General features: G+C 40.2%; 1 protein-coding gene across 10 annotated transcripts in view; it reads right to left on the bottom strand.

The window, feature by feature from the left end:
- Window positions 1-396: 396 nt before the first annotated feature.
- Window positions 397-14,287, bottom strand: part of MCCC1 (methylcrotonoyl-CoA carboxylase 1) — an 84,726-nt gene continuing 70,835 nt past the window's right edge. For 9 of the 10 annotated variants that reach the window (XM_009201292.1, XM_009201286.2, XM_009201291.1 and 6 more), the window contains 5 exons: window positions 9,733-9,782; window positions 6,387-6,524; window positions 4,104-4,211; window positions 2,036-2,107; window positions 397-757 (listed from right to left, as the gene is read on the bottom strand). In XM_009201292.1, the coding sequence (XP_009199556.1) occupies window positions 629-757; window positions 2,036-2,107; window positions 4,104-4,211; window positions 6,387-6,524; window positions 9,733-9,782 (497 nt within the window). In that variant the 3' untranslated portion in view covers window positions 397-628. Of the gene's footprint in view, window positions 758-2,029; window positions 2,108-2,707; window positions 2,803-4,103; window positions 4,212-6,386; window positions 6,525-9,732; window positions 9,783-14,287 lie in introns of those variants that run through there. The other variant, XR_643879.4, reaches the window with a different exon arrangement.

Raw genomic sequence — 14,287 nt, 5'->3', positions numbered from 1 at the left:
TTCTCCCGCCTCAGCCTCCCAAATAGCTGGGGCTACAGGTGTACACCACCACACCCGGCTTATTTTTTGTAGAGACGGGGTTTCACTATATTGGCCAGGCTGGTCTTGAACTCCTGAACTCAAGCGATCCGCCCACCTCAGCCTCCCAAAGTGCTGGGATTACAGATGTAAGCCACTGTGCCCAGCTAATATCCATGTATTTTAAACTACCTAGTAAGTTACTTTTTGGCCAGACAAAACCTTAGTTGTTGAACTCCAGGGCATCCCTGAAACATGTTACTGCCCATTTTCTTCATAACAGCAACTGGAAAGTAATTCATTTAATTAAATGTCCTTTTCTCTTCCTCCCTTCCTAAAAGAGACTACAGTGTATAAAATTTGAGGCAGAAATAAACATTGGTTTCCAATAAAAAAGAATAATTCAACTTTATTAGTATGAAATATTTTGAGATAATTTATTATATTTGTGATCCAAATGCATGATTCTCAAATATGAAAGGCATTCAGCACAAGCATACAATCATTTAGTAAAACTGCTTTTTATGAGACCCCGAGAAAAGCAGGAGGCACGTTCTCTTTTTGGTGGAGAGAGAAGACACTACTTAATTGGCCATTTCCTTGCTGGAGTTTATTCTGATTCCCTTTTGTCTGACTCTTCCTCCTCAAACTCCACTAAAGGAGTGTGTCTGTTGGCCTGAGCACCTTCTCTGTAGAACACTTTCTTTATTGTGCCATCCTTTGGAGCCTTTATGGTATGCTGCAGAGACACAAGACAGGACAAAAGACAGCTGCAATACTAATGAGGACAGTATACACCAAGTCAAGAAAGGGAGACCAAAAATGAAAACTGTAGCCAACTTTGATGTTTTGTTGTCTCTCAGTGCTTTCCAACACTTTGTTGTTGTTGTTTTTATTTTTAACATCACAGCACACAGGGAGAACGGTAACAAGGTGAGAGGAATTAACACTAGGACACAGCAGTGACCATTCAACGATATGACTGGGAAGCTCTGGTGTAGCTCTCAGTTCTCAACTTGAGCTTCATGTTAGAATTGCACCTAGGAAGCTTTCAACAATTGTTCTTGTTTTTTGTTGTTGTTGTTGTTTGTTTTTTTAAATTGAGACAGAGTCTTGCTCTGTCACCCAGGCTGGAGTGCAGTGGCAAGATCTCAGCTCACTGCAACTTCTGCCTCCCAGGTTCAAGCAATTCTCCTGCCTCAGCCTCCCGAGTAGCTGGGATTACAGGCATGCACCACCATGCCCAGCTAATTTTTGTATTTTTAATAGAGATGGGGTCTCACCATGTTGGCCAAGCTGGTTGTGAACTCCTGACCTCAAATGATCCACCTGCCTTGGCCTCCCAAAGTGCTGGGATTACAGGCATCAGCCACTGTGCCCGGCCTTTCAAAAGTATTGATCCTTGGGCTTTATCCTGGAGATCGCAATTCAATGGGTCTGGGGAAGCAGTTTTTAAAATCTCCCCAGGTGACTGTACACATGCTCCTTGACTTACAATGGGGTCAGGTCCAGATAAATTCAATGTAAGTTGAGGAGTACATTCAACGTGTATGGTTTTACACTATTGTCAAGCTGAAAAATCCTTAATTGAACCACTCTAAGTTAAGGACTGCAACATTCAGCCTAAGAATCACTGACCTACCATTTGAACCGGCTAAAAACCTGAACAGCTAATTTAATTTGATTCAGGTTTTCACTTTGAAACTGATGCCTGGCATCCTTGATTCAGCCTTAGAAAACACCAACAGTTAACATTCAGTTGGGTTACTACCTGATTCCAAGCTATTGACAATTTCATTAATTTCAGAATCAGAAATGACAGGTACAATTTCACAAAATTAAAATAAAAATCTTTTTACAAGAAAGATAGTTTGGTTTTGTTTCCTACAATTAATGCTTTGTCAATTCATTGCTCTTCATATTTAAGGTGGTATTAAGTTACAAAATAAGCCAAAGGAACAATTAGGTCTGATTGCTCCCAAAGTCCTCTTAGCAACTGAACTCATAATTTCCTTACCTCCATCTTCATGGCGATCATAACCATGAGGGAATCTCCCGCTTTCACTTTGTCTCCAGCTTTGACAAACACCTTGAGATTCAGTGTGACAGGTTAATATTTGAAAACACAGAGGTCCTAGATATGTTAATCTGCTTCATTACAGTAACCATTTTACTGTCTATATGTACTCACAACATGTTGTAAACCACGAATATACACAATAATACATCAATTAAAAGAAAAAAAAAAAACACAGAGGTCCTTTGTGGTCCATAGAGTTGCTATATAAACTTACAGGCAGAAGTAGTATGTGGTTGTGCTATCTGCCAAATGTACTGGTCGAATCAGAGGCCTATAGCCCAAATGTACTGGTCAAATCAAAGGCCTACAACCCAAATGTACTGGTCAAATCAAAGGCCTGCAGCCCAAATGTACTAGTCAAATCAGAGGCCTGCAGATCAAATGTACTGGTCAAATCAGAGGCCTGCAGGTCAATGTGGCATTGCTGGCACTGTCATTGACGGGTAGCACTGCTTAGTCCCCTGTCCCCACCCCCAAAACCACTTAGTTTTGCTTGAATCACATGAATATACTCCATATGTTTTGATATCCTTTCATTTTTTTCAAGAATGTAGAAACAAGACACATTGCCTACTGTAGGGAAGGACTAATATACTTAAATGTCTTCACCAGACAGGGAAGAGGGATGCGGGTCTTGACTGGTTTTCTTGTTTTGGGGTTGTCTAGGGCCAAGTATGGTAAGTGTGTCTGAAGTCTTCAGAGCCCTGTGTAGTAAATGTGAAAACAACCTTCATGCAACAGAATTAAACTTATTAGCGACCCCAGAAAGCGATTTCTGTTTTCCTTTGTATACATATGAGTAGACTCATAGATCCTGTATGGTCTCACTTTCATTGTGGTTAACATGGCTACTAAGTGGGAGACTAACAGAGTTGTGCAGAGATGCCTACACTATGAGAGGCCATGGGAATGAAATCCAATGAGCTAACGGCAGATCCAGGTCTCCTAGCTCATACCCACTTGGGGTAAATATGTCCAAAGGAGAATGGTGGCTGAAATCACCCACGCTATTTAAGTAGTTATTTTCTTCTTCTTCTTTTTTTTGTTTCAAGCATATACAGTTGAGTTTTTATGACTTAAATGGATTTGAGGAGACTCTACTGTATTCAAGTATATAAAAGGAGACAATGGATACTGATCTATCACCAGTTGATGTTATATCAATACGTGCTACAGTATAAATGTCTATATCCCCCCAGAATTCATTTGTTGAAATCCTGACCTCCAGGATGATGGTATTTGGAGGTGGGGCCTTTAGCAGGTGATTAGGTCATGAGGGATCTGACCTCATGAATGACATTAGTGCCCTTATGAAAGAGGCCTGAAGAGAGGTCCCTTGTCCTTTCCACCACGTGAGGACACAAGAGAAAAAATGGCTGTATATGAAATCGGTAAGTAGAATCTCACCAGACACCTAATCTGCTGGTGCTTTGATGGATTTCCCAGCCTCTAGCATCGTGAGAAATAAACTTCTATTGTTTAAAAGTCACCCAGTCTATGGTATTCTGTTCTAGCAGCCCGAACTGACTCAGACAGTATGGATTGCAACTGTGAATTATACACTGCATTCAACACGAAACCGTATCGTTCTTCACCGATACCAGCCTTTTACATTAACAGAGATGCAACTATGTACACTAAAGAAAATGTCACTATTTCATGAAAAATTTGTTGCTATTAAATTTAACATTCAAAACCAGCTTTTTTGAATAATGCTTAATGAATGCTCAGTTTTAATCATAAAAAGACAATTTAGATTATTTGTACTTTGATGCAAATGCCTGCCTTCAAAAACAGCAGTCTTTTTCATAAATGAGGTAAATGGGTATTTTCAGAGAGGACTGTGATAAAACATTTGAATCTGTAATAGATCCTCTTGTTTTTGTGAAGTGGATGCTTGCCAGTGGGCAAGGTTTAGAAAGGGAAAAGGCCATAAATGGCAAAGTTCAACAAAGCCACGTATTAAAACTTACTGAACATCACTCTACAGATGCTACGTCATTACCTTTTCAATGGTTCCAGTCATAGGAGCTAGGGGGCCTCCCTGAGTTCCTTCTGAGCTCACAGAAGATAAGTATTTGGGGACTGGAATGTCAATCTCAATACTTCCTTCCTAGAAACAGAAAACAAACTGAAAATGGAATCAAGATCCTATCACTATATTTTTACTAACATACCTGAGGTAATTGTTTCCCACTATTTGTTAAATATTAGTCATCATGGCTGGGCGCAGTGGCTCACGCTTGTAATCCCAGCACTTTGGGAGGCCAAGGCAGGCAGATGGCTTGAGTCCAGGAGTTCGAGACAAGCCTGGGCAACATAGCAAAACCTCATCTCTACAAAAAATACAAAAATCAGCCCAGTGTGGTGGTACGCGCCTATAGTCCCAGCTATTCGGGAGCTGAGGCAGGAGGATCACTTGAACCTGGGAGGTAGAGGCTGTAGTGAGCTGAGACTATGCCACTGCACTCCAGCCTGGGTGACGGAGACTCTGACTCACACATACACACACAAAAATTAGTCACCATTAATACCAGGGTTCTAATCTAGCTTTATGACCTTGAGCAAATTATTAAACCCCTCTCAGCCTTGGTTTCCAACTGTAAAGAGGTAACGGTATACATGCCTCACAGTATATTAAAAGATTTAGGCCAGGTGCCGTGGCTCACGCCTGTAATCCCAGCACTTTAGGAGGCCGAGGCGGGTGGATCATGAGGTCAGGAGATTGAGACTATCCTGGCTAACACGGTGAAACCCCGTCTCTACTAAAAAATACAAACAATTAGCCGGGCGACGTGGCAGGCGCCCGCAGTCCCAACTACTCAGGAGGCCGAGGCAGGAGAATGCAGTGAACCCGGGAGGTGGAGCTTGCAGTGAGCCGAGATTGCGCCACTGCACTCCAGCCTGGGTGACAGAGCGAGACTCCATCTCAAAAAATAAAATAAAAATAAAGCATTAACTGTAGACAACAAGTAGCCACTGTCTGGTAGCCATTTTCAGTAGCACCCCCACTCTCAGATGCTCAGTATGCTAGAAATTGGTTTTAACACACATATATTATGTCATTAATCATCACAACAACTCTATGAGGAAGGTACTATTATTAATATTTTTTAGAGGCAGGGTCTTGCTCTGCCACCCAGGCTGGAATACAGTGGCACAATCATAGCTCACTGCAACCTTGAACTCCTAAGCCTATTAATAATCCTGCATTAGCCTCCTGGGTAGCTAGGATTACAGGCACACACCACCATGCCTGGCTAATGTTTAAAATTTTTTGTAGAGATGGGGTCTCACTATGTTACCCAGACTGGTCTCAAACTCCTGGTCTCAAGCAATCTGCTTGCCGTGGCCTCCCAAAGTGTTGGGACTACAGGCACAAGCCACTGCACCTATTATTATTACTGTTATTGCTGTTATTATTACTGTTTATAGATAGGAGAACTAAAGCCCAGAGAGTTTAACAGCCAAAGTCACACGGCTGTTAAGTGGCAAGGCCAGGATTTGAACTAAAGCATCTTCACATTTTAGAACTTGTGCTCTTCACCATTCCATTATACTGCCTCTATCATCATATAACTATAGCACAATTGGCTATGGAAAGGAATGCCTGGCAAAGTGGGATCATCCTCAACTCCATATATAGTAGTTTACTTACTAGACTACCAAAGGAATCTCATCACAAAGCACTGTGAGGCCACAGCATATTTGATAATGCATTATCCTCCTCTGCCCAGGCAGAAGGTTACAGACTCACTGGCCAGCAGGCTCCTAACCAAAACCATGCAAAGCCTGCCTTGGCTCTGACTGTCAAGAGACCACCACTAATGCCATCCACCTTCCTACTGTCCACCTTCCCCACAAGGAACATCTGGTCCACAGACTCCTCTCTCAGTGGTCACCTCCTCCAAAGTCACCAGGATTCCAGTTGTCAGGGTGATGGTGGGTGGGGAAAAGTGTTCAGACATCAAAGCCCTGAGACAATAACACCCACTGAGCAGGGAGATACTCTCTGACAAAGAAAATGTAAGGATTTGTTTCAGAATTCAGGAAGAAAATGGATATGTGTCTATCAATGAGCATCTGTGTGAATGAGAGAAGTGAATGGGAAACTAGAGAGGGCAGGAATTCAGCAAAGAAACACAGAATGGCGAGGGAAACTGAGGGAAAAGGGTCACAGCAATGGTCGAAGGAAGCTGGATCTTTCTAATCTCTTTCAGTGAAATGTCTCGGGCCAAACAGTTTTTTCCCATGCCCCAGGAGTGATATTATAAAGAAGACACATTACCTTGGAAAATAGGTAAATAGTGTTTTCCAGGATAATCAACTTAGCTTTACTAGCAACTCCATTAACAGAACATTTCAGGTAAGTGCAGTCTTCCTCGCTGTAAAGATCGCCAAGGACCTGGAAAGTTTTATCTTCAATCTGAAAAAAATGAAAATAAGATCTTTAAAATAAATGAACAACCCTACAGAATTAATAAGATCAGAATCAATTCTTCACTATTGGTAGTTTTAAAACATAAAATACGTCTTAAACATATATATATATTTTAAAAAGTCATGGAACTTTTCCCCTATTCCTAACCAAGATACTTCATATAGAAATGACAGGAAGATAATTAAAAGGGGAAAAAAAGTTATATAACTTATCCATAATGCTATAGATTAAGGTTCATGTAAATATATAAAGATAGCACTAAAAATATGAAACAAAAATACAAATCAAGTTATGCAAAGTTATTAAAATTCATTTGCATATATTACGTTTGTAATACAAAATTATTTCTGAGTATTTGAAGTCAAATTTAGTTTTCCTGTGCCAAAGTCAGTCACCAAGAAAAAGCCAGAACCACATAATTAGATATTCTTTTATCAACACGTAGGCTCAATTCATGGGTTTCAGTTATGATTTAAGAACATAAATTAGCTGGAGATTGGCCATAATTTTCTCACTGTAAGAGACCATACGCCAAAGAACAAAGTTCACAATGTTTCAAGGAAGCTGATAAAAGGACATGGAACCTTTCTGTTTTAAAATTTCCCTTAGGTAAAAACTCCATTTAAATCTTCTCTCTATAGTCTTCATTTCAATTCCCACAATGCTAGTGTAGAAGTTAAATGGCTATTCTTTTCAAATATATTACGTAGACTAAGGTGAAATAGGTCATACTGCAATATTTATACATTGGTTCTCATCTATCCTAAGTTAAATATGACATTTTACTATGCTTTGTAACCTACTAAAACAGCCATTTGAATGTTTGTGGAATTCTTAGGACAAAGGTTAGATTGGAAACTGTTTTGTTTAAAGATTCATGAAAACACATTTTAAAATTGTGAATGTAGTTCCATGAGCAGATAAGAACAAATTGGCAATCTACTTTACCAGCTACCATAGGACAAGAAATTATCTCAAACCAGAGGCATTAATATGAATTATAGCCCTTATACCCAAGTAGGCAGACTTTCCATGGTTTTTCTGAATCTCAGAGAAAGAAAATCAATGTGTCTCAAAGTGTTGGGAGGTCTAATACATATCACTGACAAATCTATTCTGCAGGATTTGACATCTCTTAGCTCATATTAAAAATGAGTTATTCTATTTCCTGAAGTTGTACCTTACTATAGGAATTTGATTGAATTCCCACTTTTTAAAAACCATTTAAGCATTCCATTTTGCCAATGTAATGGTCTTCTTCTAATTGAGGATTACCATGAACTTTACACTAGAGGTTCTCAAAATATGACCTGTGTGTTCCTTGGGGTCCCTAATACCCTTTTAGGGCATCCACAAATCATAACAAGACTAAGAAGGCCAGGCGTGATGGCTCATGCCCATAATCCCAGCACTTTGGGAGGCAGAGGTGGGCGGATCACCTGAGAGGTTGGGAGTTCGAGACCAGCCTGACCAATATGGTGAAACCCTGTCTCTACTGAAAACACAAAACTAGCCAGGCATGGTGGTGCATGCCTGTTATCCCAGTTACTTGGGAGGCTGAGGCAGGAGAATCACTTGAACCCGGGAGGCAGGGGTGGTGGTGAGCTGAGATCACGCCATTGCACTCCAGCCTGGGCAACAAGAGCATAACTCCATCTCCAAAAAAAAAAAAAAAAAAAAAAGATTAAGGTATTGTTTTTTATAACCTCATTGTCTCATAAGTACACAACGGAATTTTCGAGAGGCTACTGAACGTGTGATAATGTTATCACTGTGATGGCTAATGGAATGTGTACTTGTGATTAGGTTTTAAATTTTTTTCGATTTATCCTACAACTCAACAACAACGATAAAACAACCAGATTAAGAAATTGGCAGAGGACTCGAATACAGATTTTTCTAACAAGATATACAAATGGCCAATAAGTACATGAAAAGATGCTCGACATCATTAGTCATTATGGAAATGCAAGTCAAAGTCACGGTGAGATACTACTACCTCACACTCATTAGTATTGCTATTATTAAAACAAAAAAGTAAAACCCCAGAAAATAATAAGTAGTGGCAAGGATGTGAAGAGACTGGAGCCACTGTGTACTGTTGATGGGACTGCAAACCGCTGCAGCTGCGATGGAAAACACTATGGTGGTTTCCCAAAGAATCAGAATCACCATATGATCTAGCAATTCCACTACTGGATATATACCCAAAAGGACAAAAAACAGAGTCTTAAAGAAGTATTTGTACACCCCTGTTCATAGCAGCATTATTCACAATAGCCAAAAGCTAGAAACAACCGGAATGTTCATTAATGGCTGAATGGATAATGAATATGTGGTATATACACACAACAGAGTATTTTTCAGCCTTAAAAACAAAACAAAACAAAACAAAACAAAAAAACAGGAAATTCTCACATATGCTACACCATGGAAGAACCTTGAAGATACTGTACCAAGTGAAATAAGCCAGTTACAAAAGGACAAATACCACATTATTCCGCTTTTATCAGGTACCTAGAATAGTCAAATTCATAGAGACAGAGAGTAGAATCGTGGTTCTCAGGGGATGGGGGAAGAAGGAATGGAGTGTAACTGTTTAATCAGTGAGTACAGAATTCTAGTTTCACAAGAAGAAAGAAGTTCTGGAGATGGATGGTTGTGATGGTTACATAACAACTTGAATGCACTGAATGCAAATAGTTAAAATCGTAAATTCTATATTATGTGTATTTCACCACAATTAAAAAATAATAATAAATTAGTTCTTCTCAGTTAAATTGTCTAAATGGTAAATATCAAGAGATATAATTAACACAAACAAAAGTGCTCTGGTGGGTATTTTAAAGAGTGTACAGGGTTCCTGAGACAAAAAATTTGAGAGAACTGCTGCTTTTGATGTAAATACATGCACATACTTTAGGGGCTTGTGAATGTCTGATTCAAGCTTTTGCTTTTTGCCAAGTTTTTATTCTTAAAGGAATAACAGCCCAACTGAGTAAACAATCAGTTAGAAACTGTATGGGGGTAATTTCCCCAAATTGGGTCTGAAATAAAAGCATAAGTTATTCTCGTAACTACAGTCATAATAGTCAAAGGCTTAAGAGAAACCAGAGAGTGAAAAAATACCCTATTCAGTATAAAAGAGGTCAGATTCAGCTCTGCACTGTAGAACAAAACCAATAAGGCTTACCTGCATGCTATAAGACCCATCATGGTTATACGTTACAGCTATGGCTACATCTTTACGGAAAAAGGGAAAAAAATGAAGAAAAATTAGAAAACATTCATTTATTTAATAACTGAGATATAACGAATCTTACTCTCAACCTGAAGACAACCAACTATTCAAAGGAAAGTCAACATCTTTGAACTTCTTGGAAATATTTTGTTAGAAAAGTATCTGTCAAATTAGTACCAATAAAGATGAATTTCAAACTTTTCTTTTTTAAAATGGAATTTCAGGGGTTTTATTTTCATTTTTATTTATTTTTTAAGACAGAGTCTCACTCTGGCTGGAGTGCAGTGGTGCAATCACGGCTCACTGCAGCCTTAATCTCCTGGGGTCAGGTGATCCCCTCACCTCAGCCTCCCAAGTAGCTGGGACTACAGGCATGCCACTACGCCTGGCTAATTTTTTGATTTTTTTTAGAGATGAGGTTTCACCATGTTGCCCAGGCTGGTCTTGAACTCCTGGACTCAAGTGATCCATCTGCCTGGGCCTCCCAAAGTGCTGGAATTACAGGCATGAGTCACCACATCCAGCCTTGAGTTTTAGATATTTTAAGGCTGTCAAATATTTTACATATTTTTCCCTCAACAAAAAGGCTGCAGTATTATAATTTTAAAAATGCAGGCCGGGTGCGGTGGCTCACGCCTGTAATCCCAGCACTTTGGGAGGCCGAGGCGGGGAGATCATGAGATCAGGTATTTAAGACCAGCCTGACCAACATGGTGAAACCCCGTCTCTACTAAAAATACAAAAATGAGCCAGGCATGGTGGCACGCGCCTGTAATCCCAACTACTCAGGAGGCTGAGGCAGGAGAATAGCTTGAACCCGCAAGGCGGAGGTTGCAGTAATCCAAGATCGCACCACTGCACTCCAGCCTGGGCGACAGAGCGAGACTCCATCTCAAGAAAAAAAAAAAAAAAAAAAAGCAATGAATTGGTAAAGAGAAGTTTTTGGTTGAGAATGGCATCTGCCACCTGATCACCTCTGTCATCTTGACTCACTAAATCTCTGAGCCTTGATTTTTCTGAGTCATTAAATGGGTATAAAATGTAATAATTATTAAATAAATGTGAAAATGCTTTATAAATGGTAAGACTATACACACCTAATAAATTATTCATGTTACAGGCCCATCTCACTTTATTGCACTCTGCAGACATTATGTTTTTTACATACTGAGTTTGTGGCAACACCATGTCAAGCATATTTTTCCATCAGCATGTGTTCACCTTGTGTCTCTAGGTCACATTCTTGTAATTCTTACAATATTTAAAACTTTTAAATTATTATATCTGTTATGGTGATCTGTGATCTCTGATATTACTACTATATAATAGTTTTACAGTGCCTCGATCTGTGCCCATGTAAGATAAAGAACTCCCTCAATCAACATTGTGTGTGTTCTTACTGCTCCATTGACCAGCCATTCCCCTGTCTCTTTCCCTCTCTATGGGTCTCCCTATTCCCTGAGACACTACAATATTGAAATTAGACTAATTAATAACCCTACAATGGCCTATAAGTGGTCAAATGAAGAGTTACATGTCTCTCACTTTAAATCAAAAGCTAGAAGTGATTAAGCTTAGCAAGGAAAGAATGTCAAAAGCTGAGATAAGCCAAAAGTTAGCCTTCTGATGCCAAACCACCAAGTTGTGAATGCAAAGAAAAGTTCTTGAAGGAAGTTAAAAGTGCTACTCCAGTGAACACATGAATGATAAAAAGGTGAAATAGCTGGGCTGGGAGCAGTGACTCATGCCTGTAATCCCAGTGCTTTGGGAGGCCAAAGCAGGACTGCTTGAGCCTGGGAGTTTGAGACCACCCTAGGAAACATAGCAAGACCCTATCTCTAAAATAATAATAATGATAATAATAAATAGTGTGAAACAGCCTTGTTGCTGATATGGAGAAAGTTTTAGTGGTCTGGATAGAAGATCAAACCAGCCACAACATTCCCTTAAGCCAAAGTCAATCCAGAGCAAGGCCCTAACTCTCTTCAATTCAATTAAGGCCAAGAGAAGTGAGGAAGCTGCAGAAAAAATACTTGAAGCTAGCAGAGGCTGGTTCATGAGGTTCAAGATAAAGCAGAAAGTGCTGATGGAGGAGCTGCAGCAAGTTATCCAGGAGATCTAGCTAAGATAATTGATAAATGTGGCTACGAAAAACAATAGACTTTTAATGGAGACAAAACAGTCTTCTATTGGAAGAAGATGTCATCTAGGACTTTCATAGCTGGAGACGAGAAGTCAATACCTGGTTTCAAAGCTTCAAAGGACAGGCTGACTCTCTTGCTAGGGGTTAATGCAGCCAGTGACTTTAAGTTGAATTAAATGCTCATTTACCATTCTGAAAATCGTAGGGCCTTTAAGAATGATGCTAAATCAACCTATGCCCTATAAATGGAACAACAAAGCCTGGAAGACAGCACTTCTGTTTACATCATGGTTTACTGAATATTTTAAGCCCACTGTTGAGACCTACTCAATAGTGCTCAGATAAAAAAGATTCCTTTCAAAATATTATCACTCAGTGACAATGCACATAGTCACCACCCAACAGCTCTGATGGAGATATACAAGGAGATTAATGCTTTCATGCCTGCTAACACAACATCCTTTTTGCAGCCCAGGGATCAAGGAGTAATTTCAACTTTCAAGTCTTGTTAAGAAATATATTTTGTAAGGCAATAGCTGCCATAGATTGTGAGTCTTCTGACGGATCTGGGCAAAGTAAATTGAAAACCTTCTAGATGCCATTAAGAACATTTGTGATTCATGGGAGGAGGTTGGATTATCAACATTAACAAGAGTTTGGAAGACGTTAATGACTCATGGATGACTTTCAGGGGTTTGAAACTTTAGCGGAGGAAGTAACTGCAGATGTGGTAGAAATAGCAAGGGACCTAGGATTAGAAGTGGAGCCTGAAGATGTGACCGAATTGCTACATCTCAACAGTACTGCATGCTGCAGAGAAATCTTCATGAAAGGAAGTCACCTGAAGCAGCAAACCTCCTTGGTGTCTTATTTTACAAAATCTACTACAGTCACCCCAAACTTCAGCAACCACCACTCTAAATCAATCACAGTAATCAACACTAAGGCAAGACCCTTCGCCAGCAACAAGATTACAACTCACTGGAGGCTTAGATAATAATTAGTATTTTTTTTAGCCATAAAGCATTTCTTAATTAAGGTATATACATTTTTTTTTAGACATAATGTTATTGGCACACAATAAACTAAAGTATAATATAAACATAACTTTTATATGCATGAGGAAACCAAAAACTTTGACTCACTTTATTGCAGTGGTCTGGAACCAAACCTGCAATAACTCCAGAGTATGCCTAGATTACATGAGTATGGAACTGGTTGACTATCCGAGGAGATGAAAATCTAAAGTTTTGTGGAGTAGAGTATATAGATCAAAATCAATTTGTCTGCTTCTGATACTTCAGTACTCATTTTGATGCTGCCAGCTCACATCTGTTTCCAGCCCCGACGTTTCTTCTCCAGGTGACCTCTGATTATTATTATCATTACCAGCTGGATGCTCCACTGACAACTTAAGATGAACTCGGCAGGGCCAACCAATCTTCTCCCTCTACCTTCTTCTCCTCCAGACCTGTGAGCTCCCTGACTGGCACCCCGATGCTCCTTGTCATCCAGGCTTAAAACCTGTCATCCTTGCCTCCTCCTCCTTTGTTTTCCACATGCAACATCCTTGCCTCATCCTCTTTGCTTTCCACATGCAACAGTTTCCACTGCTGGGTTCTGTGAAACACGGCCTCTAGTAGCAAAGTAAGAATAGCTTGCAAGTCTTGAATACTTAAAATAGTTGGTCATTCTCACTGAGGTCACTGGAAGTTGCTTCTGCTTTAAGACTCATAAATGCTTCTGGCATCTTCTTTTTTTTTCCTTTTTAAAAATTTTTATTTTATAAATAGGGACAGTTACTACAATGCTGCCAAATTCTTCCCTGTCCTATGCATCTCTTCCTTCCATTCCTACTGCTCTACCCTGCCTCGGGCCCCACTGCTTCAGGCCTGGCTGAATCTGAGGAGATCCTCTGGGGTCTTCTTGCTTCTCATCTCAACACTCAGAGCTGATGTCCTGACCCCATTCCAAATACTTCGTCTGATATTGGAGGCCCCAACCTCTCAGTCTTATTTCCTACCATTCTCCTCCATGGACGGCCTGATGCTCCACCCAAATGGGAAAGTGGGACAATTAACATTCCCTAGGCCGTGCACGGTGGCTCACACCTGTAATCCCAGTACTTTGGGAGGCCGAGGTGGGAGGATCGCCTGAGGTCAGGAATTGGAGACCAGCCTGGCCAACATGGTGAAACCCCATCTCTACTAAAAACACAAATATTAGCTGGGCGTGGTGGCACTCACCTATAGTCCCAGCTACTTGGGAGACTGAGGCAGGAGAATCGCTTGAACGCGGGAGGCAGAGATTGCAGTAAGCTGAGATCACACCACTGCACTCCTGCCTGGGCGACAGAGCGGGCCT

This window comes from Papio anubis, chromosome 2 (assembly GCF_008728515.1).
Source record: "Papio anubis isolate 15944 chromosome 2, Panubis1.0, whole genome shotgun sequence".
Classification (NCBI taxonomy): Eukaryota; Metazoa; Chordata; class Mammalia; order Primates; family Cercopithecidae; genus Papio; species Papio anubis.
Note: the sequence above shows the minus strand (reverse complement) of the source record. Positions and strands in the feature narration are given on the sequence as shown.